The sequence below is a fragment of the Amblyomma maculatum genome, chromosome 11 (genome assembly GCF_055883805.1).
Source record: "Amblyomma maculatum isolate TAMU_Amacu chromosome 11, ASM5588380v1, whole genome shotgun sequence".
Classification (NCBI taxonomy): domain Eukaryota; kingdom Metazoa; phylum Arthropoda; class Arachnida; order Ixodida; family Ixodidae; genus Amblyomma; species Amblyomma maculatum.
The window spans coordinates 18,495,425-18,519,263 of NC_139354.1; the positions used below are offsets into that span (position 1 = coordinate 18,495,425).

The following is a 23,839-nucleotide window of genomic DNA, read 5'->3' on the forward strand; positions in this document are numbered from 1 at the left end:
ACGCAGATGGAGCATGCAGTAGGCAAGAAGATCGGTCACGAAAGCAGAATGCGTACCATGAGAAGTAAACGTAGCTTAGTGCAACCAGTAGATAGCTGTGCAGGAGCAGTACATTTTATCCGCGACAGGAGGAGGTTTACGAACATCCAATACGTGGGATGGACACGACAGCAGAGCAAATTTGCTTTTTTGTTCGATAACTTCCATGACTTGTACCGATGATAGTGATGGTGAAGTCTATAATAGAGTGTCGAATATTTATCCATCGGTAAATAAGCTCTGGAGCATGGATTTCAATTTTTTTGTGCACAGCTACTTTTATAGTGATTGGTTTCATACCAGGCTACATAATTAGTTGCCAGCAGGAGCTTAAATGGCGTTATTTCGTCACCACCTGTAATTGGATGCAAATCATATGCTGAAATACTGTTTTTCACTTCCTCTGCAGGGAAGGCGAAAAGGCGAGTGCGGTTGAAGTGTTTTACGGCCACACCGACATCTTCCAAGCCAAAACAGTCGACGCCCAGAAAATCCTGGTTCATCCAAGATACACTTACCTTCCTATACGCACTAACGATATCGGCATCATTCTGGTACTTTTTGTGTATTTATCATTTGTTCGCGGAACTAGTTTCATAGAGGTCGTATTAAACAAAATCAGCTGGACTGACATCACATGATGAAGCAGTATATGCACTAGATGGCTTATATCGGACACATTACTACCTGCAAAAAAAGGTAAAGAGAGCGATATTTAGCATGCTCTCTAGAATTACGAAGTACCGCCTGTATGACCCCCACACTTGGTTCGTTTCCATGAACGACGAGAAGCCATGACGGTGCTCTATCTCCGCAGCATCATGAAGTGAACTGATGGATGCTTTGAGCAAATTTATTTCAAAGGTATAGAAAACGCCCTCAAAATAAAATATCATTGTGCCCTTGTGTAATGAAGTGCATAGGCAAGGTATAAAGTTTAGTAGGAAAACAAAACAGACTAACGAGCTCTGTAAATTTCGAAAGATAAAGGGTTTGTTCTCTGATTTATGCTTAGCCATCTGTTAGTCACCCACATGCAAGCGGTCAGAAACAACAATCCTGCTCTACGAAAATTCGATTGCACGAGAAAATCAGCCTGGCACGCGCATAGTTTGGCACACGGAAACCTCAGATGGCTCCCAATGGGACAAATGTTCACGTGTTGAAGCTTAAGGTACTCGCAGAAAACAACATGGATTTCAGAATTTTCAGCCGAACTCCAGGAGGCTCTGTGTAAACATGCGTACACTTAAATAACCGTGCTAATGCAATACGAGCTGCTTTTCGAGCCATTTTGGAGAGAGCTTACGGTACAGTGCGGTTTTTAATCTCAGCGAGCTAAGCACAGCCATCCTCATTTCCTTTTGAAAATTTTGGCCATTAATAGTGTCATGAGGGCTTCATTAAACAGAGTAAAATATCATACACGTGCAGTAAATGATGCATCAGGAAGCACATTTGTGAGGCTCGAATGCTTTTGTGAGAGGCTGTAAATATCCACGTTTAATAATATATGTTCACATAAATTTGTGATCATAAAGAGTACAAGTTGCACCTTACAAGTGTCGTATAAAGCTATTCGGCTGCGGAGATGTTCAAGAAAAATTCCGCCGACCGATTCCCAGCCAAGCGCGCTAATCATTCGGCTACGCCGGGCTCGTGAGAAACTGATCGCGTGGATGGATGTGAAAACTTTTATTTTCGTCGGTTTTTAGATCTGAGGGTTCAGTTTGATTGTTGGCTGCGCTTGATGGCCACCAGTTGCGTCCTGTCGGCGATCTTTTCGGCCCACTCATTGACCCGAGCCTGGATGGCCGGGTCCGAGCAGCGCAGCACGGCCTCCCACTCCTCCAGAGATGGAGCTGGCAGCAAATCCGGTGAGGGGCGGATAGGCCCCGCACCCCCATGTAATGTGGTCTAGAGTGACTTCGACGCCACACTCTTTGCATTTAGGGCCTCCTTGCCCAGAGAGAGAGAGAGACTTTCATTCATAGCAGGCTATTTAGGAGGGCACTTTAGGTGGGCCGCCTTCTCAGTCCAGGAAGCCGTGGAGCCGGACCATATCCCTAGTCCATTAGACGAAACTACGCTGGTCATCCAGGCTAGGGCTTCACAGCTCGGTCTTCCATTGCTCTTCCTTTAGGTCCCTGCTGGTTATTGTACCCTGTGGTCCCTCGCATCCCCTCACCATATGTTGTAAGGTATTTTGCACAGGCACGGAATATGCATTCATACTTGTAGGTGATGGGCAATATGCTGCGTATTAATGTCCCGTGTACGTGACTTTTTGCTTGTATTTTTCGGAAGGTGACTGCTTCTTCTCTGGTTAGGCCTTGTCCTTCTTGTCCTTCGCAAGGACAATAGCCCTTGTAGAGCGCGAGGATAATATTAGCGATAATAACGACGATGCAATCATTGATAACTATTGATAACGATAATGATGATAGTAGTGGTGGCAATGACGGTGCCGTTCGTGAAAGCAGTCTTGTAAAGTGGTTTTCGACATTTCCGCTCTTATGCTGACTTAAGCACAGTACTATTTTTTTTCGACAATGCCTTTTGCCTCATTTCTTGTAGGTGAAGAAACCATTTCAATATACGTCCAGTGTACGACCTCTGTGTCTCCCACTGACGAAAATGCATGTTATCAACAGGCACGTCATTGTTGCTGGCTGGGGTCGTCCTAAACAAGGTAAGCGTAGAAAAATTGGCAGTATAATACAATTATAAAATACCCTGGAATCCGAAATTATGTGCATATATATATATATATATATATATATATATATATATATATATATATATATATATATATATATATATATATATATATATATATATATATATATATATATATATATATATATATATATACGGCTGGAATGATTCTGCAAGGTATGTACACCAATTGAAGAACTGCTTGTTGGACTGTTGGTGCACAGCTATTCTTAAAGACACTTAAAGTGTGCTGACTAAGACTCAGTAATATGAATAAAGTCAGTTGATAGCTTGTACCTTCCCAGTCTTAATTTTCTTCCTGTCTGACTTTTTTTCTTTCATGCACAACTCGTCATTAAAAATGTTGGCAACAGCTTCAGCTTCAGGCCCAAGCAGTGATAAAGGAGACCGTACGGCTTTCTGCTAGCCGAACACGTGATGAGAGAAAAGGAAACAAATGGGTTTTATAAAAGTTCACAACAAATGATAAACGTAGTGCTGAACATAAATAGTGCTGTATATATACCTATGCATTTAGCCACTTTTTCAGCGATTGTATGCTGCGCTCTGGACTCATTGTATAACTGAAGACATTTGTTACATCAATGTGGACTAATATAAAATCGAGAATAGAGAATCAAAAAGTAATATAAAAATCACTTTTCCGCCCTTCAGTTAGTGTTTCTTCTCTGCCCAGGCGCACCTGCCGCCACCGAACTTCAGTACACGACTCTTAAGACTGTCCCGCACGAAGTTTGCCAAAAGGTGCATGGGTGGCGCTACAAGAGAATGAGAATGCTATGCGCCCAGAACAGCAAATCGACTGTTTGTCACGTAAGCAACACTTAAACGTAGCTGCTTCATAAGTGCGCATATTCAAGATCCCCATGAGGTATGTGGTAGGCAACGCATTCTTGAAAACAATCGGTAAGCTTTAGAAGCTGCAGAATGCAATGTACATGTCGTTATGACCAATCTGATATTATGTTTAGAATTATGATTTGTACAAGCTCTACATTCTATTTTCCTGTACTCTTTTTTTTTTTTAGGAAATGTGTATCGTGTTGTGAGACATGTACTGCTGTTGCTTTGTAGGGACGAGGGCTTGCCAAGCTGCTGCAGCAACTTTTTGTCTCGCCTCCCCTACCTTGCATGGAAATAAAATGGAATCTGAAAGCTAAGACGTTTTACAGAAAATTACAGTAATAAGTGATGAAATGCATCTCATTTCATAAACGGCTTATAGCGTGGACGTGCGGGCTTTCAATATATAGACAAATTCTTTTTTCGCCTATAATGTTGCATACAAGTCAATTTTCTTCTCTATAGCATAACTACATCCCATTAAAATAGACATATTCCTCTGACATCTTTCTTACGGACTTCACATTCTGAATCATCACCTGAAATAAGGTCATAAATTAGCCTAGTGATCAACATTACGTATTACAAACTCAAAATGGTGAAAAGATTTCTCCGAAAAAACCGGTAATCTCTTTCAAGCATTCTTCCCTTTCCCACAAAACTTAATGGGAGGATTATTTATCAGGCTTCAGTTCTTCTTAAAGAGCAGTTTTCATTCAACTCCGATCGAGATTCAGAGGATACCTCAACATACAGTAAAGCATTTATTGCGGCATATGTAAACATTAAGACAATATTGACTACTTGGAAATCAAAAATGTCTTATGTCGAAAATGCTTTATGACCAAATACAGCAAACAATCTGCAAATCAGTAATGTTTTATTCCTCAGACTTTGTAATTCCTAAGTGATACACAAGAAATCACGGTTTCTCTTTTTTTCCGCGAGCGAGATCAATGCATACGTTCTAAGGATGTATAGTGCAAGAAATTGGCAGTGGCTTAACTCAGCTAAGCCAGGACATACAAACCGAAAGCAGTATTAGTCGTGTATGAGACCGAATCGCTTCTCTTTAGATGTTCTTGAGCATCTTCTCAGCCGCCTGAGCGGCTGCTTCACAGCTTATATCCGCCGCTGCGGCGCCGCAGCTGAAGAGCATAGCGCATGCGCATTGAGGCGCATAGCTAAGTGATTACGACACGCGCAGCAGTGACCGGCGATATGTACCGGTACGAATGAAGTTTGCCAGTTGTGGGAAGAAGAGTAGGTGTGCGATGTAGAATGGGAAAATTCTAGATTGGCGCTAATATATTGTCGTTTTCGCTTGTGGAAATTTCCATGTATATACCATTACATCTTGGCCTATCCCGCCATGTGGGTATGTGCCATGTTTCAAAAAATGGAGAAGGAAAAGAATGGAGCACCGTCCGCTCCGTGCACCACGCGTGCGAAAAAAAGGCGAGCGGCGAGCAGGTCTCGCGCCGCGAGGCACGCGGCTGAAGGTCGACTGATGGTCAAACTGCGGCGTACGTGAAACGCGCCTCATCTAGCCTAGTGAAGCTTTCGCTTCAACATTAAATAAACGCACAAGATGGGCCTTAGACATGCACGCTCTCTAGATTTCAAAGTTCGGTCGTACTTGGCGAATCCCCCTGCACGATAAGAAAGTGCCTCAAACGATTCCTGTAATGTGTCTCTATTCTTTGCACCATAATTATTATGCAGCGGGCACCTTTCCAGAAATATCTGTTTGTGTAAGCAGACTCCTCTTTCTAAAAACACGTGGAAAATTTTATATATAATAGTTCTTGCATGCAAATTGTATTCTGGAAGTAAGTACGGTTCGTAACACCTATTCAGCTTTACATATTTTCGTTACTTTCAGGGTGACTCGGGCGGACCAATGTTCATCGAAGTTAAAAAACACCGCTACGTACAAGTAGGAATCACCTCGTATGGCTCGGGTAATAAGACATATTGCAGGAACCCTGCGGTCGTCTTCACCCGAGTAGATGCTTTCATGCCTTGGATAAAAAGGAACATTGGAAAACATAAAAAGTATGACGTCCTCACGGTACCTGATTACATGACAGGTGAAGATCCTCCAGAGGCCTCGTATATGTACCTCTTTGAAGATAGCCCAAATATCCAATATTTGAGTGTTTGAAGCCCTTCTCCTGGCAGGCCCAATAAATTATGCATATAAATTCCTCACTGGCATGTTGTCTCACATTAGCTCTGCTGAACAAAATTAGGCACAGGAAGTTTACACTTTCAATAAAATCACTTAAGAAAGAATGGTGAACATCTGGACTAACCGCGCAATCGGGGATCGATTTACGAACTGCAAGAACAGCTAAAGACAGGCTTCACAGCCAATGACTTGCTTGAACTATAGTTTTCCCTGCAGCAACGTTTGTGAACAAGTTTCTAAGTGCCTGTACTGACAACCCTTGGATCTGTAACCATTTTTCAATTATTATTATCTCACCTTACTAACTGTAAATAATCATATTCATCATTTTACTTTGACTGCAGCATTATGGCTGTTGTTTCATATCTTAGAGCTGTAAAATAAGTTCAAATTTTCTAAAATGTGTTCGTCTTTATTACAGCAGGTTTCCTAATTGCAGTTAGCCTAGCGTTCATTAACAGCAGTGTCATAGTCGAGTGAAAAGTACTTACAAGGGCAGAGTGGTCGTTTTCGAAATTTTTCGGTGCGCACTTAAATGGAAACCACGCATAGTAAAAATAATTGCGGAGGTTTATCCTGGTTAACCCTAGTTATCCGAGCGCAAACTGTTAAGCATGACACATGGTCCATACCAATGTTTCTTCTCCGTGCGATCTTCTCGCTTTTCGTCGGTCTCAGCCTCGAGCCGATCGCGCTTTCTTCGCTGCTGCTTATCGGAGAGCTGCAGTGTCTGGACGATCAGACACTGCTTGACAGCTACTCTGAAGCTTTGACGCATTCGGACCGGCCCACACATCATCCACAGCGAGTGTGAGAAACGGAGCCCCAGCGAAGCAGTTGTATATCCCCGTCTATTCATGCGAATCAGAACGGAGATAATCCGTGTCTACGATCTAGGCGATCTCTTTTTGGCCCCGGGTAGTCCTGCGGATGAGAAATCCAAATAAGCAAGTAGGGGGTGGCCAGGAGCGCTCTGACTGGATCAGCTCAGCGCCGCCTCGCCCTCGTCGACCTAGGCACACCAGACTGTTTGGCGACAGACCATGGCAGAAGCTACGAGAAGGTTACAGTGCGGACGAGAAGGCATGGCGGCCCACACGTCTGTATCCCACTGCACGGACCGGGCACTCCTCTGTCATCGCGTCCTCGTGGAAACACTCGGGCGGACCATGGTACGAGAAAATTCGAGAGCCATCTAGCAAATTAATCTAGTATTGCACATTCTCCTCCATCAGGACCGATTCGACGTTTAAGTGATCCAGTGTCGCAAAACACTGCTTCATGTGAGACCTTTTTTAATTGGTTCACAGGAAAAGAAAGGAAAAGGAAGTGTGGCACAGTATCTGTCGCACTTTTTCTGTGGGCACCTGACCGCGCCGTAAGGGAAGAGATGAAGGTGGGAGTAAAAGCGGAAAGAAGGAATGTGTGCCGTAGTGTAACGATCCATAGTAGGTTCGACCAACTGAGGATATTTAACGTACACTGGCATCGCAGAACACATGGACGTGACAGACCTGGTCAAATACGTAGCCATGCTTCAGACTGATCTAGAGAAAGTGTGAGACCTGGTCAAATGATTTCTCTAGATCAATCTGAACAATGGCTATGATATCATTCTATAATCACAACACTCCGGTATATTCCTGGCGACTTGAATGTTACTAACTCTTGATCGAGCTCTAATGCCACATGTCTGATGAGGACCCGAAATATCTTTAATTACGTACTGCAACCTCCCCGCAACTATTTTATTAACTTTTTTATTTAGTTGTCAACCTAACTGTATGGTAACTCGAGACCTGTTTCAGTTAGTTCCGTCCAGTTATCAGTCCTAGGTAGAAATACTGTGTGCAACCAGACGAATAATGAGAGACCAGGGAGTAAGTTACAATCGTATTGTTACGTGGTGAACACGACGACACGATATAAACAAGACGACGAAATAGATTACGATGAGATGGCCAGCGGGTTTGCCTCGCCCGCACCACTGCCAACTTCGTAGCAATACGCCTCTGCAAAGAACTGACATAATATTGCACTTCTCTTATGCTGAAACATTTTGTGAAATGATACAGTGAGGCCGTAAGAGCTTAGGGACTTTACATTTTCAAACTCGTCAGTAGCTGATTTCCTGCGACTGTGTCCATAATACTCCTCGTCTAGAGTAAAGAAGCTGGGGTTAATAAACAAATAAAGATAAAAATATAAAATATCAATCAGTTATGAAACAAAATTTAAACATAAAACTCATCAAATTACCACGCGTGTAGTCTCACAACAAACTCTGATGTCGAGAAAACCCCGCGTACGAAGGTTGCTCAGTTCAAACTGAGACAGATTATATGAAACATTGTTTCCTCATAATCACCCATCAAAGCTTTTGGTACCTTCAATGTACTCTCCATAAGGCAAAATCCATTTGTCCCAGTGTTTCTTCCACACCTGGAGAACTGTGCACGAAGCCCTTTCTTCACCATCGGCTTGAACACTGCCTCTAAAACCTCGAATGCATTCTGCTTCTTGCCAGAATGATGGAGCACTAATTCCTTATTTCCTTTTTTTTTTTTTGCGCAGCACAAAAATAAACCGCAGGGGACGAGCTCTAGACTGTAAGGTGGTTCAGGATTTGTTTGTGATAACACAATGTGAACCCTTTTGTTGTAGCGTAACTGCACATTTCCATTCTGCAATACAATTCTACAATATCATTCATCCCCATCGGCCTGCCCATTCTCAATGGAGTGCAAAGGCCTCTCCCATATTTATCATATTGCCGCATAGAAGACGACGCCAAAGATGATGACTGGGCCCCACAAGCGCGAGCCTGGAAGAGAAGGAAGTTGGCCAACATTCCTGCACCTTATCACGAGCCGCAATCTGAGAGCTACGCCGCGGTCCTACGTCGCCCGCCTCCAGACCACGCCTCACCGAGCGCACCAAGCCGTCAGGAGACGCGATTCTTCCAGGGGCCGCCTTCCAGGTGCTCTCAACTACGCCGAACGGACAGGTGGCGCAGTTATGACAGCCGGCCACTCTGTTTCTACTGCGGATAACCTGGCCACGTATATCGGTACTGCCGTTACCGCGAAGAGGGGCAGGCCTTTCCGTCTGCTTCTGCTCGCCGCCGCTTCGACGCTGACACTGCCCAAACCGACGACGGCCTTCAGGTCAGCAGGGAAACCGAATCCCCGGGCTTCCGCCGCCGCTCCTCCCCATCGCCACAGCGTTATTCTCCGCCGATGCGTCGTGGCAATGCTGACGTTGGCGGACGGCGGTCCCCTAGCCCTCACCGGGGAAACTAACAGCCGCAACCTCACGAGGGGAGGTTGCACACAGTCTAAAAGTGTCAAAACCCTCACCATCGCCGCAACAGCCGACAGCCCGTGCTTCTGACGCTGCCGTTAGTATTGAAATTGCCGCACTACCGCCGAAAATGCCGCCTACATTACCACCGAAAATGCCGCATCAGATGAGCAGCCCCGACGACGAAGCTGATACCGCTGACCTTGCCGCACTTCCGCCGAAAATGCCGAAAGAGACGAGCAACCCAGATAACGTTGTTAGCGCTGACCTCGCCGTTTCCATTGATGGGCTGGAGGTACATGCTCTGGTGGATACCGGGGCGGATTTTTCAATTATTAGCCAGAAACTGGCTGACACGCTGCGCAAAGTAAAAACCGAATGGACTGGGCCAGTAATAAGAAGTGCTGGGGGCCAGCTACTGGCACCGACAGGGAAGTGCACTGCCCGGATAGGAATAGGAAACGCGGTGTTTGTTGGCAGCTTCGTTATTCTCCGTGACTGTTGCAAAGATCTCATCTTGGGCATGGACTTTCTGCGTCTTCATGGGGCTGTAATCAGCATTCGTGACAGCGTCGTTGCCTTCACCAACAATAATGAAGACCTTGGTTGTGCGGAAGTACCACTGATGCCCTTACGCGTCGCCAATGAGACAGTGACATTACCTCCGCGATCATGCTCTCTTGTTGAAGTGAAGTGCGACATGGCGCATACCGGCGATGGTATCGCCGAAAGGGCAGTCGCCCTGGTACTAAGCCGAGGTGTTTCTATAGCTCGAGGGCTAGTCAACTTGACCAATGGACAGACCGAAGTGCTGCTGACAAACTTCAGCGACGAGCGTCAGCAAATTCCGAAAGGCACAACTGTGGCCTTTTTCGACAGCATCCCAAAGGCGCAGCACTGCTTCTCACTGCAGCAGGAAGGATCAATGTGCAAGACGCCCGTAACCATCGTCGATGTGAGTAAAAATTTGTCTTCTTCAGAACGGGACCGTCTTTTGGATCTCATAGATCAATTTCGAGACTGCTTTGCTTCCGAATCGCGGATCGGCCAAACGCCTTTGACAAAACATCGAATCATCACGGATGACTCGATTCGCCCGATTCGACAAAATCCTTACTGTGTAGCTCCGAAAGAACGTGCAGCCATTCAGCGCCAGGTGGCCGAAATGCTTAGAGACGACGTTATCCAGCCGTCACAGAGCCCCTGGGCTTCCCCCGTGGTACTTGTTAAAAAGAAGGACGGCAGCTTACGATTTTGCATGGATTACCGCAAGCTCAACCAAGTAACTAAAAAAGACGTGTACCCTCTTCCTCGCATCGACGATTCCCTTGATCGCCTACGAAATGCACGTTACTTCTCATCAATGGACTTGAAAAGTGGATATTGGCAGATAGAAGTAGACGAGAGAGATCGGGAGAAGACAGCATTCGTCACTCCCGATGGATTGTACGAGTTTAAGGTCCTTCCGTTCGGTTTATGCTCAGCACCAGCAACATTTCAGAGGTTGATGGATACTGTGCTCTCGGGACTTAAGTGGCAAACATGCCTGGTGTATCTTGACGACGTGATTGTGTTTTCGGCCACATTTGAAGAGCATCTACGCCGTCTGCTAGCTGTATTTCAGGCCATACGATCTGCGGGCCTCACACTAAAACCCGAGAAGTGCCACTTCGGGTACGAGGAGCTGCAATTCTTAGGTCACGTCGTTAGCCAAGAAGGTGTCCGGCCTGATCCTGAAAAGCTCTCCGCAGTCGCCAAGTTCCCGACACCTACGGACAAAAAGACATTGCGGCGTTTCCTGGGTCTTTGCGCCTATTACCGCCGGTTTATTGCTGGTTTCTCACGAATTGCCTGGCCATTAACTTCGCTGACGCATGACAAAGCTGTCTTTCACTGGGGTGAAGAACAGGAACAAGCGTTTAATGAGCTGCGGAGACGTTTACAGACACCACCTGTCCTGGCGCACTTTGATGACGACGCCCCTACACTGCTTCATACGGATGCCAGCAATGTGGGCTTAGGTGCTGTGCTGGTGCAGCGCCAGGGTGGTGTGGAAAAAGTAATTGCTTACGCCAGCAGGACCCTATCTAAAGCAGAAGCGAACTACTCGGCAACCGAAAAAGAATGCCTTGCAGTGGTATGGGCGGTTATGAAGTTCCGCCCTTATTTGTACGCTCACCCCTTTCAAGTCGTTAGCGACCATCACTCGCTCTGTTGGCTGACGAATCTAAAGGACCCTTCAGGGAGACTCGCGCGTTGGAGCCTTCGATTACAAGAATTCGACATGGCAGTTATTTACAAATCTGGAAAAAAGCAGGCGGATGCTGACTGCCTTTCGCGAGCGCCGGTCGAACCTTTCACTATGACCGATGAAGACACTGTATTTTTAGGTGTCATAGATGACGCAACGCTTTCCCAACAGCAGCGAGAAGACCAGGAATTGCTCCCTCTTATTGATTTCTTGGAAAAACGAACTACCGTTGTGCCTAAGATTTTCACCCGAGTAATCTCTTCATTCTTTATTCGCAACAACGTGCTTTACAAGAAGAACTTCCGCCCTGGGGGAAACAGTCAACTACTCGTCGTCCCATCTGTTCTCCGCAGTGAAGTTCTGCAAGCGTGTCACGACGAGCCAACCGCCGGTCACCTAGGCTACACCCGCACGTTGGCTAGAGTCCAGCACGGATACTACTGGCCAAAACTGCCTGCGACAGTGAAACACTATGTACGTACGTGCATAGACTGCCAGCGCCGTAAGTCACCCCCTGTAAAACCAGCTGGCCTACTCCATCCTCTTCAAGTGCCAACAACACCTTTTAAGCAAATCGGCATGGACCTCCTGGGACCATTTCCGACGTCGACAGCCGGAAATAAATGGATAATTGTCGCCACCGATTATCTAACCCGCTACGCGGAGACCAAGGCTCTGTCAAGGGGTACCGCCGCCGAAGCAGCTCGGTTCTTCGTGGAGAACATTGTCCTGAGGCATGGCGCTCCGGCGCTCATTATAACTGACCGAGGAACTGCATTTACGGCCGAACTTTTGGAGACCGTTCTCCGCCCCAGTGGTACCAGTCACCGTAAAACTACAGCCTATCACCCTCAAACCAATGGGTTGACGGAACGCCTCAATAAAACCATTGCAGACATGCTTTGCATGTACGTTGACGTGAACCACAAGAATTGGGACGAAATTCTTCCCTACGTCACGTTCGCCTACAATACGGCACGCCAAGACACCACTCGTATGACACCATTCAGCCTCCTTCACGGGCGACCAGTAACAACTATGCTGGATGCAATGTTGCTCCCGAATGCCGACACCGACGATCTCGATCAGGACGCCAAGGAAATCGCTCAGCGTGCAGAGGAAGCCCGCCAACTAGCGCGTGTGCGGATCAAGAATCAGCAAGAGCATGATGCACGACGCTACAATCATAGACGCCGACATGTCATGTACGAACCTGGCGACAAAGTGTGGGTCTGGACGCCTATTCGCCGCCGTGGACTCTCCGAAAAACTATTGCGGCGATATTTCGGGCCATATGTTGTTCAGCGACGTTTAACCGACGTCACTTATGAGGTGGTGCCAGACGGGGTGTCGACCTCAAAGCGACGCCAGCAACAAGCCGACGTCGTCCACGTTGTACGCATGAAGCCGTACAACTCGGACTGACCTTGACCCCCTACTCCCTTTTATGCTCATCGGGACGATGCTTCCTGAGGAGGGGGGCAAATGCCGCATAGAAGACGACGCCAAAGATGATGACTGGGCCCCACAAGCGCGAGCCTGGAAGAGAAGGAAGTTGGAGCGCAAGACTCGTCCAGGTTGATTTATTAAACCCGTCCTATCTTTGGGTCCTCCTTGGCGTTCAATCGAGACGTGACAATATTAACAGGCTGGAAGGGCAGTTGCTTCCTCAAAACTGAAGTAAATTTCCTAATCTCCACTGACTGACTAAAACTTTGAGAGATAAGGAGGGGGATTTGTGGGTGAGGTTCCTAGTCCGGGACTCCAGCGTCACTGGTATCAGTGCTAGCCGCTGCTATGAAGGGCCCATACGAAGACAAGTGCACTTGTCGAAACGTTGGCTCGACTTTGGAACTGAGGCTCCTCCCCCCCCCCCCCCCACTCCTCCCCTCAACCCTTGTTCAGTGCTTTTTCATACCGTGTAGCCATCCTCTTTCTCTCGCTCTACCCTCGCTGTTGCTAATCACACGAAAGTTCTTCAGGCCTCTAGTCCGGAGCTGCATAGGACAGCCGCCTTCAATAGTTGGCACTGCATTTGGGTCCCCAGGGGGTTTATTTGTGCAGGTCCATAACATGTGGTGCAAGCCTGCCTTCTCTCAGCAGAGTTTGCATTTGAGGTTGCAGGACCCAGACTATTGTGTGAAAACGGGCTGGTCCGCCTCCAAACTTCTGCCTCCCCCCTCCCCCTGCTATGCTTACAATAGTACAATAGTATGCGTTCAATAGTCAGCGTTTACAGTCTCGTCCGTAGGAATCGACAGAGTGTACATCATTGCCTCGTGTGGTATGTAAAGGTAATAAATGTGATCATCAGTGCTCTGTTGATCGATCCTTACCCACTGAGAGCTTTAGAACTTCATCTGAGTGTCACGGCAACATGCACATATATCTCGTCTCTGGTCATAATCAGCTTCCATGTGTATTCACCTTCCTCAACTAGGCACCTTTATCGCCCTAGGCTAATGCCTATATCGTTTTGTTTCTGAACAAGTGTAACGAAGGATTAACCACGCCCAAACTCTTGACAAATGAAGAAGTGTGAAGAAGTGTGAAGAAGTGTGAGAAGTCCAAAATATTTTCGTGTCCTTCCAAGTGAAAACTCCACGTATTACGCAGATCGCCTGGCACTATGGCATCCACCCCCATCCACCAACATTGATCCTCACCTTCGCTATGCTGTTGGTTTCCTCAGAAAGGACTATAACGGTAACCATCCCTCTCCACTATTCAAGGTCACTCTCATACCTTTTTCAAGTCTTCCAAGTACTTGCAACAAGTGCAAGATTACATAACGTCATTAACGAATTCCCAGGACAAATCGTTTATGTGGCCGTTTTTTTTAAGCTACAAGAAAAACGTGACCTAAAAATTAGTCACGCAAGGTAACCGTAGCTCACCCTATCAGCATACGATTAACTAATATCTCATGCTTTAAGAAGCATATCTGCTTCCGTGTTAGAGCACAAATGATGTAATATCTGCCGCAAATTTGGGGTGTCAAGAAAATTCATACAAAAGCTGAGAGGTGGCGCAATGAGGGCACAGCAGGATTTCTAGACAAAGTCTCTGTCTTTATTGCAAAACCTATTTTCGCCGAATCGATTGATGTTGCCCATAAATCCCTCGGAAAGCTTACCAAAACCGTGGCGCATACTTAAGCTCTACCTTTAACGGCACGACTAGACGTTGTTATTGGCGCCGCCTTAGCTTTCCCATCTGAATTCTCGTTCACTTCCATGCACCTTGACACTCGCTCAATCACCAATCTCTTAATTTGCATGGCTATTATCAACACCTGCATATTCCTAGACATTCGTAAACAATCACGTTAGTTAAAAGACCACCCAACATAGGTATGAAGGACCATTCTAACCAAGCGGTGGAAACACGCCTGCATGGCCTGAGAGTAGCTTGTTTGACGTGGAATATAAATGCCCCGCAGGGTTCGATTCCCACCTCAGCCTCTGGCCTGAACGAAGCCATCCGAGTTAAAAGCTGTCGCTCTGGTGACGTCTGGTGGAGGTCAGGTGACGTCAGACGACCCACGGACCGATCAGTGCCTGACCATATCACCTGCTGGCTAGCACCTGCTAGAGGCAACATTGTAATTTTTCGTGCAAAGGGCCGACGTTCACGTTATATTTTCCGCAGAATGACGAGGCCTTTCACGTTGCGACGTTTTTAAAGAGCTCGTACAGCAGTTTCATTGCACTAAACACCCACGGCGATACTCCGGCCTTCAACAGTTTTCGTTTTCTTACTCCTTCTCTCCCTTCTATACTTACTCCACACCTTCTCCTATTCTTGTTTCTTCTCCTAGCATAACTAGCTGCACTCTTTAAAGGACCTATAGCAACACACGGTCAGTATTATAGCGAACATTACAGGCGTGGAAATTAAGACTGCCAGTACAAATGTTTTCTCTACGCGAGATGTTTAAAGTTTACATTGACTCACTACGAAGGTCTATTGTTTCTGAAGGTTCTTCATAGTTTTTTACGGGAACTACCATGCTAATTCAGCGACAGCTGTAAAAGAGATTAAATGAATGAAATATTTATTAATTTGTATTGTAGAGCGGAATATTAGAGAGTAATACGATATATTTTTCTTGTGATATGCTTACTTTTATTTCTACCATGACAGATATATAGAGCTCTGTGCTTGCTGATATAAAGGAACAAATGTATTTCAATAATACGAACTGAGAAAAACCGTGTTAGATTCGGGCAGAGTTTGTCGTAAGTATAGAGCTCAGGAGGTGTGCTTTTGAGTTACTTCGAGTGGCCTAAGATGCATTTCCAATGTTTCGAATCTTTTTATAGTAATAAGATTTTTTTTCCTACCCTCTCAAATGGGAAGCACCTCCACTAATGCTAAATCTCAGAATCAGACCCCTGGGCTCTACACTTTGACAAAGACTGTACATGAGCCAGCGTTTCGTGTGAACTTGAAGCAGTGTGGTGATCTACAAATGGGTATTTCTGGTTTCGAGCTATCGCTCACAACACTACTAAAAGCCTACATATTGAATGTCCTTCCAAGGTATATGAACTCTCATAAAAGGGCTCGTTTGGTCTGGCAACAGAGTTTGCTATTTCGATATAGCATTCAGTGCTTTGGACACGGCCCCAATATACGGAGACCGAAAGACCCATTTAAAACATGTCAAGTCTGCTGTATAAAGGACGGAAGATCCCGATAAAAGCCCCTAATAAAATGAAGATTAACTGACAATTTTTCATATGATTTCACCAACGAAACCTATTTTCAACTAGTCTGCAGTCATTGTTTCTTAGTCATTCAACTTCACTCTCTTCGTCTAAAATATTTATGCACTTACCATTGTTTTAGGCAACAACCCGACCAGCGAGGCGCTGTTAAGAAAATATGCAGAAAGCAATACAGAGATGCCTGATTCATAACGATGCTGGACGTGTCTATGACAGTGAATATTTTTCGTCATATAAGCTTCTTTTCAGCAACACCGATTTCGTAGGCTTTTTTTAGAACACCAATACGTATTTTCACAAGAAAAACATCCTGCTGTAATATGCCTTTTTTTTTCTCCCAAGTGACGACGGGTGGGAACACCGTCAACTGAACTCGCAACCTTTGTGTATTCTGCACAATTCGATCCGTTCAGTCTGCCGGGCAGGTACAAGAAAGCCCTAAAGACAGCGTAGCCCTCTTAAACCTCGTTCTCTACACACCGTTCTCGCCGACGGCCGGAGAGAATCTTGTGTCCCGGCTTGAGGGCAAGTACATGTTTTTCTGTTTCTGGTAGTTTCGCGATAATGCAGCTAGGTTAAAGACGTCGAGTACGAAAATGTGCTACGATAACTTGGCGCTTCTTGAATAGCATTACGCGCTGACTTCCAATCAATGATACAGTTCAAGGCACGTATCCGAGAGATAATACTTGAAGCCTGGGGACACAAAAATCATATTTACTACAACTACTCATCGCTCAAGTTACCGGGACCAAGTTGTGTGTCAAAGAAAGACATCGCACTAATTAGGGTAGCATCGCAAATGTGTAAGATCTCTATACAACTTTAGTGCAAAAAAATTCCGCTGCACTGTAGCATTGTCGCGTGTAGAACCTGAACCTTGGTTATATCTTAACGTAAATGCATTCTCTAGTGAAACAATTGACCATGTTATACTCTAATGTAATGGTATCCAACCGGAAGTTGATGCAGGCGCTATCACTGTTCCTGAAGCTCTGGGGTTTAGAGATAATAGTGGCCGGATGAATAAACCGGCGGTGGAAACTAGCAAAAAACGACTGGAAGATTGGTGGCCTAAAAGCAGAGAAGTGACATAATGTGGAAACAAAAGTTTAATAAATAGAATGATAGTTTAGTTGACCAATCTAAATCAATAATTAAGATATAGGGAGAAAAATGAGCATGATAGCTACTGCTACCACCCAGTTTCAAAGGGGACGCTCCTATATTCCATCCACCCTTCCATCTTGCGTTCGTAGAGACCTTTCTGCGTGGAAGGCAACTGGGCCTTCTGGGAGCGCCCTCTCATTGGACGCGCCTAAGTGCCGTTGCAGAACTGGGCGCAGTAGGGACAGGCAGTTGCGAGTCTGCTTCTGTTGAGTTGAGGAAGGAGAGGACAAGCGTTATTTTCAATCGCCGGTATCTTTGGTAGTGAAACAAGCTTAACAATTTTTTCCTTGCGAAGATGAGCAATCGAATAGCAATCATTCGTTCACATTTTGTATTTTTAGCAGCTTTTGATGGTCCCTTCAACAGGAGGGCAACAGCTTTCTTTTTTTTTTTTTTTTTTTTTTTTTTACGTTGCGGCAGGAGTTGCAGAGATACTCAGAGTAAAGTGGTTCCCGCTTTCCATGGGTCATAACTGAGGCCACGAACTCCCAAGGTCCGGGAGAGTTTGTTTTAAAGAGCCCTCAGAATGAAGCGATCCAATAATTGCTTTCGTAAAAAAAAAAATGATTCTTGTGCTTAGTGGGTGCCTTGGAGTCTGCCTGGTATTAAAGAAGGCAAAGTGATTGCGACCACAGGTTCTTTTTTTAAATTCCCACTTGATTCAAACTGGCAGCATCTATGCCGCAAAGGGCATATTTTTGAAGTCATTGGACGAAAGACACTGTTTGAGCACACATGTTTCTTATAAAGTTGTCCAATGCTCGTGACAGCCGAATTCCACTTCGCATGTTTCTTTCCGTTTCTTTTCATGATTGATTGGAGTTGATTGGAACGTGGTGCGTCATCGATAGAGTCAAGCGTTTATGTCCTAACTATCCCTTTAAGACCTGAGGAGAACGGAGACGCCCTTTTACTCCTCCTACAGCGCCGGACACACGTTGACTTCTTGGAGCAACACCACAGCATCGAGCGTTCCTCACTCGCGGCACGCGTTTGTCGAAGCGCTCTTTATACAGCCAGCACAGTGAGACTCCAGTTCACCCAGAGCATGCCTGGAATTCCAACGCAAAGGCGAGAGCAAATCGCCAAGCAGAACAGGCGCAGTGAGGCAGTGGAAGCGTAACAAACCCAGAGGCGTCCCCGCCGGGGTGGTGCAGTGGTAAGACGCCCGACTACTGTGCCGGAGTTCCCGGGATCGAATCCCGGCCTCGGCGGCTGCGTTTCGATGGAGGCGAAACGAAGTGGCGTCCGTGTGCTGTGCGATGTCAGCGCACGTTAAAGATCCCCAGGTGGTCGAAATTACTCCGTAGCCCTCCACTACGGCTCCTCTTTCTCTCTTTCCACTTTCATTCCCACCTTCCTCCCTTCCCTTACGGCGCGGTTCGGGTGTCCACAGAGCAAGTGTGACAGTTACTGCGCCTTTCCCTTCCTGTGAACCAATTTAACCAGAGGCGCCTTCTAAAAGGAACCACCAGAACCTTCCTCCAAAAAACGGCTCCACTGTCATTTTCAATGGACGTTCGTTATGTACAGCGTCCGCACTAACAATGCAATATAGTTAAAGGCCCTGGTAACTAGAAAATCCAACTTTGCTGTTGTCGGGATCGGCGTTAAAAGCAAGAAAATATTGGGCGTACCTAAAGCAAGTGCTAATTGGCAGTTGACAAGGCAAGGAACTGATTGGTCGTCTGACTGTGTGACGTCATGACGCCATACGAAGTGGCCGCGTTGGCAAGAGCTGCCGACTTTGTAGAAGAATAGATCGCTCCAGTAGCTTTGGATAAGTAGGACAAGCTAGCCCTAGGCCACTAAGACACGTTGGCACGTTGTGGTTAAAGAGGGGATTTCTATACATGTCGCACTCTTTCAGATAACGTAGTAGATTAGGAATGTATGCTAAAAAGCATGTTTGAAATAGCAGCCTCACAATGTAGGAGATTAATAATTAAGCAAATTGGAGTTTATCTACCCAAAGAAGGACGCACATGCGGAAGTCACGCATTTTACGCTACCTTCTATTCGGAGCTTAGGTTGTCTTCTCAGCCCCACTCACACACATTGTTGTTTTCGTTTCCTTATGTGCTGAAAGCAGCTGGATTGCAAAACGCCCAGAGAGATTCTGGCGGTGCCTTAGTTCAAATAGCTGTAAAGTTTAACAGCTCTGGGCTCATCGAAAGCTGCACAATATTTCTCTCAAACTAACTGCTGCCTTCTTCGCCACTGAATTGCGCCCGAATTCCGAATTTGGCAGTTCACTTTGTTTTATTTTAGGTTTTAGAGTTATACTTCCTTGGCGGTGTGGGGATTAATTGGAAATCAGCATTGTATTGGTACGGGCTGAGCCTTCTTTCTTGGCAGGCGAGCAATAAAAAACAAAGTTCACGAGACGATAAAAGCAATGTGCACGTCACCCTCTTCAGGACTAGAATTTGCGAAGCCACTAGAAGGGCTGCTAAAGCTTTATTTCTGGTCGTTATCGTATAACACGATGTAGATTTACGAATAATTTTTACCGAACAAAGCAGTTATCTCTTCCATGCCCATTCGAGAGGAATAAATAAACTAGCATCCCTAAGCCTGGAAAGGACACCACTGCAACTTAAGAAAGCCTTTATGACTTATGTTTCCTGTTTAGTAATGTGAAATTCGGGATCACATTCTTTTCATTTATCTGGGCAGGAAAGCAATGATTCGTGCGTAGTATCGATACCGGGCGTTCCCTTACACATATTTGAGGAAACCGCTTGCACTGACGTCACAAAGCTCGACGAAACAACGCAACTACCGTTTTCACAATACGTGACGTAGAAAGCAGAGTACATAGTACAGTTCACCGTATTAAGTTCCATGATGATAATGGTATTTGTGCCTAACAAGCTTTCTCTATCAGGTCTTCCAACAGAACAAGAAATTCAGTCAAGATGAATTTGCTAACCATTGGAGTGAACCTGCTCCTAACTGTGGTCACACCGGTATGTATTGCACGCAATATCTCTTTAAATACTCCCCAATTGGTCATAAATTGTTAGCATCGCCAACTTACTCCCGTTTGACAGTTCGCTGAAAACCTTTTTAACATTTTAAAATACCACAATATTATACGAAATACCAAAAAGGTGCAACAAGGCTGCTTGAAGAAAGTCCATTCGATTTTTTGTTTGGTTCGGTTTGTGGGGTTTAACGTCCCAGAGCGACTCAGGCTATTTCTTCTCATCATACACATCCATCAGGTACTGGTGATATAAACACGTCCGAAGTACAAAACTGCTATCTTAAAGGCATGCTATAAGAAACTTGATATGTAGATAATCTTGGATTTCTGTGCGATGTTAGTGCACGTTAAAGAACCCCAGGTGGTCGAAATTTCCGGAGGCCTCCACTACGGCGTCTCTCATAGCCTGAGTCACCTTGGGATGTTAAACCCCACAAACCAAACCTAATCTTGGGTTTATTTTTTATTTACCATGAGCTAAATCTCAAGGCTGGCAACAGAATAAATGCCTTCCAGACGATGTCTATAATTTGCTATGTATCACTAAATGGAAGGCGGCCAGTTCGGCCAACTGAAAACGTATCTGAAAGGAGACCTGCGGTTGCCTGTTTTGTATTACTTGTCCGTCGTTCAGTGTTCAAAATATAGGGTAAGATGCCTAGAATGAAACTCTTCGCACCCAAATCACAAGGTAAATCAATGTGCTCAAGCTTAAAGATTTGGAGGTTTTATTTTTTTCAAAAAGATTTCTTTTTCTTTTCTTTTTTTTTTTTTTTTTTTTTGCGGCTCGATAAAATGAACGATTGAAGCTGGGGTAGCTTTAGTTGTACGTATCGATCCTCGTAAATACGTTGGCGGTGTTTTGTTGTTCAGTCGTTTGAAATCATGTACCATGATGCATTGCTTTCGGAAGCGAAGAGACGACAATTAGTCTACGTCTAATGACTGTTTCGACACGAACGGCCCATAGCACCTGCCGATCGAGGCCGCCATTGCCAGAACGAAGATAGGACCTTCTGTAAGCACTAGAGGGAGCAAATTAGGGCTTGCATCTACTGCTCGTTTTCTTTGTGAGGACAATATTATTGTCTTTCTTACACAGTGATAAATACGTGACTTCCATTCCTTTCTCCTTTGCAGCTCTCTGCTGAAGAGTTTGAGCTCAATGGAATCGGCAAGTGCTCTATATTCTCATTATTAGGCGCTATTTCGTCTGTTCATATTTAGCGAAGAGGTCGTGGCAGGGAAAAACGTTGCTTCTAACTGCTTTCCGCTTATATTCTAACAATGGCAAGTCTGGGCTGATAGTGAATGACTAGGTGGACGTGAGTTTCTAAAAGATTGCGACCTACATTATCTCTCACAGAAGAACCAAGAAGTAGTTGCCAAGAGAATAAAGAACTAAGAAAATATTTGCGTAAACCGTGCTGAGTTTTATTTTAGTGAAAAAAAATATAAACGCTGATTTCATTATTTCTTTCAATTAGCTTATCTTTCTACTCGTTGTATATTTGTACACTACATAGACTCAATGCTTCTAATTAGTTATTTCGCCATGAAGAGAGCAAGTAAAGGAATCCAGATAGCATCAAATCAAAAGCAATGAATCAGCGATGAAAATCAGAGCACTTATAAATCAAATGATTAGGTGATGTGAGATACTGACACCGTGCTCCACATTACTCTTTTGAAGAGTGCGGATTATCCGGAAACCCGCGGCTAATTGTGAACGGCAATGCAGCAGCTCCAGGGCAGTTTCCGTGGATGGTAAGAGGCAATTATTGTTTTCGTTACATTTCACACCCAACTTACAATGTCACAAAGATCCGATTCTTTTGGCACTGATATGTGCACCTACTTTTCCAATTTCAGTTATCATATAACTGTTGTGCGCTTAATGGAAGTGCGGATGAAAACTTTAAAAAGCAAATAAAAGTTTTCTTGAAGCTCTGAGACCAAAAACTTTACCATCCCTGTGAGAAGCAGTGTGTATAGTCAACCTATCTGAAGTAATTCAAATCAAGAATGAATTTCCTTACATTAGCCAATGTTTTCCATACTAATGAATTTCAATGGGAAAACATCAAGTGGCTAAATAAAATTAAACGTTGAATATTGCTGTGGTCATCATTTATTTAGCTTCGTTTTCATGCAGATATCCCAGAGCGAACCAATCTACTAAGTTGAAAAGATGTGGTCAATATTGAGCGCTGTAGTTTTAACATCAGAAAAGTATGTTTTACGGGTACAGAATTGTTAATAACTCAAATGACCTCAGCAATTGGTTTAAGCAGTCAAATAACGGCTGCAATAGCCGTACGTGTGTTATGGTACTGGAAAATAGTGGGTGGCTTATTATTTGCGGAGCATAAAACAAGTAAAGAAACTAGGTACCCTATAAATAATATTAATCACCAAAAAAAGCCGAACGGGCTAACACGCCATTTATTTCGGCAGCGGGTTCCCCTATTGCTACAGGAAAGGAATGGCTAGTGTATAAAATGTATTCGAAATTCTTCGTGCGCTTCGGCGTATTGCATTTTTTCCCCATTGTGAAAATAAAAATGGTCTCTTAATCATATTTTACAGGTGCACGTGAGAGGCATTATAGCCCCGAATACGGTATTTGGATGTGGCGGAACGATTATAACCAAGCGCCACGTACTCACCGCCGCGCACTGCGTTGCAATGTGAGTTGGGTTTCTTTCGAAGAATGAAAATAGGTTTCACTTTTATGTCTATATAGAGTGATTTTGGACATTGTCAGTGAATGTTTTCACTGAGTTCTTTTTATTCCTAATAAACTACGCTGCCACTGCTGCAACGAAGCGATCACAGCGTATTTCCGCAATATCAGATCGCATCTGTGATAGGCAAAATACAAGACAGTGCGCTGAGTAACAGGCAGAGCTGTAGGAATTACGAACAGCCATTCATTCTTTTCAATGCAGAGAAACAACGTAGCAACGCTGGGCTTTAGAGAGTTTTAGCTTGCCGTGATCCGCGATCCGCTACCGTGATCCGCCACCGCGCGTTCCACTGCGCATGCCCAGATCACTTTGACGCTAATAGATGGCGCCACATACTGGATGTCGGCACATAGACCTACCTCGTCGGAACCAATCAGCTTGAACGCCCCGCCCCGCCCACGCGCGGTAGACAGCCACGGTGGCGGATCGCGGATCGCGGTAAGCTAAATCTCTCTTATTTTTTGCGTTCGGAATTAAGTTAATGCATGCTCTGTTGCGGTTTAATCCGAAAAAAAAAAAGATATCGCGGTATAGCAGACCTAAGAGCCGCAGCAGCCAGCTATTTGTGTAATTGCCATTGCATGTTCAGCAATCTACGAGATCACTGCAAATGTAAATAAGTGTTCCTGGAAAGACTGCACACCTAAATACCCAGTTACCGAAAAATAAACGCAGTCGCGTTACGCGAAGGTTGGGGGTTTTGGTATGGCGATAGTAACAAAAACATATCAAAAACAAAGATGAACAAAGTGATTGCTTGAATTTAAGCTTTGACCTCTGTCCAAACTCCCACACACCTCAACTCGTTCATATAGTCTAAACTAT

At 45.0% G+C, this 23,839-nt stretch overlaps 1 protein-coding gene across 1 annotated transcript; it reads left to right on the plus strand.

Annotated features, from left to right (window-relative positions):
• The first annotated feature begins 420 nt into the window (after window positions 1-420).
• On the plus strand, window positions 421-5,826 carry LOC146172962 (chymotrypsin-C-like). The gene is made up of 4 exons (XM_084584988.1): window positions 421-593; window positions 2,617-2,731; window positions 3,455-3,591; window positions 5,507-5,826. Exons 2-4 carry the CDS (start codon window positions 2,677-2,679, stop codon window positions 5,786-5,788), a joined length of 474 nt encoding a protein of 157 aa, XP_084441114.1. The 5' UTR covers window positions 421-593; window positions 2,617-2,676; the 3' UTR covers window positions 5,789-5,826.
• Window positions 5,827-23,839: the final 18,013 nt, after the last annotated feature.

What these genes read in the sequence shown, in the direction of transcription:
- LOC146172962 (XM_084584988.1), top strand. Translation starts at nt 2,677, where the DNA reads ATGCATGTTATCAACAGGCACGTCATTGTTGCTGGCTGGGGTCGTCCT. An exon ending in CTGGGGTCGTCCTAAACAAG is followed by an intron (nt 2,732 to 3,454) that starts GTAAGCGTAGAA and finishes TTCTCTGCCCAG; the next exon opens with GCGCACCTGCCGCCACCGAA. An exon ending in GCAAATCGACTGTTTGTCAC is followed by an intron (nt 3,592 to 5,506) that starts GTAAGCAACACT and finishes CGTTACTTTCAG; the next exon opens with GGTGACTCGGGCGGACCAAT.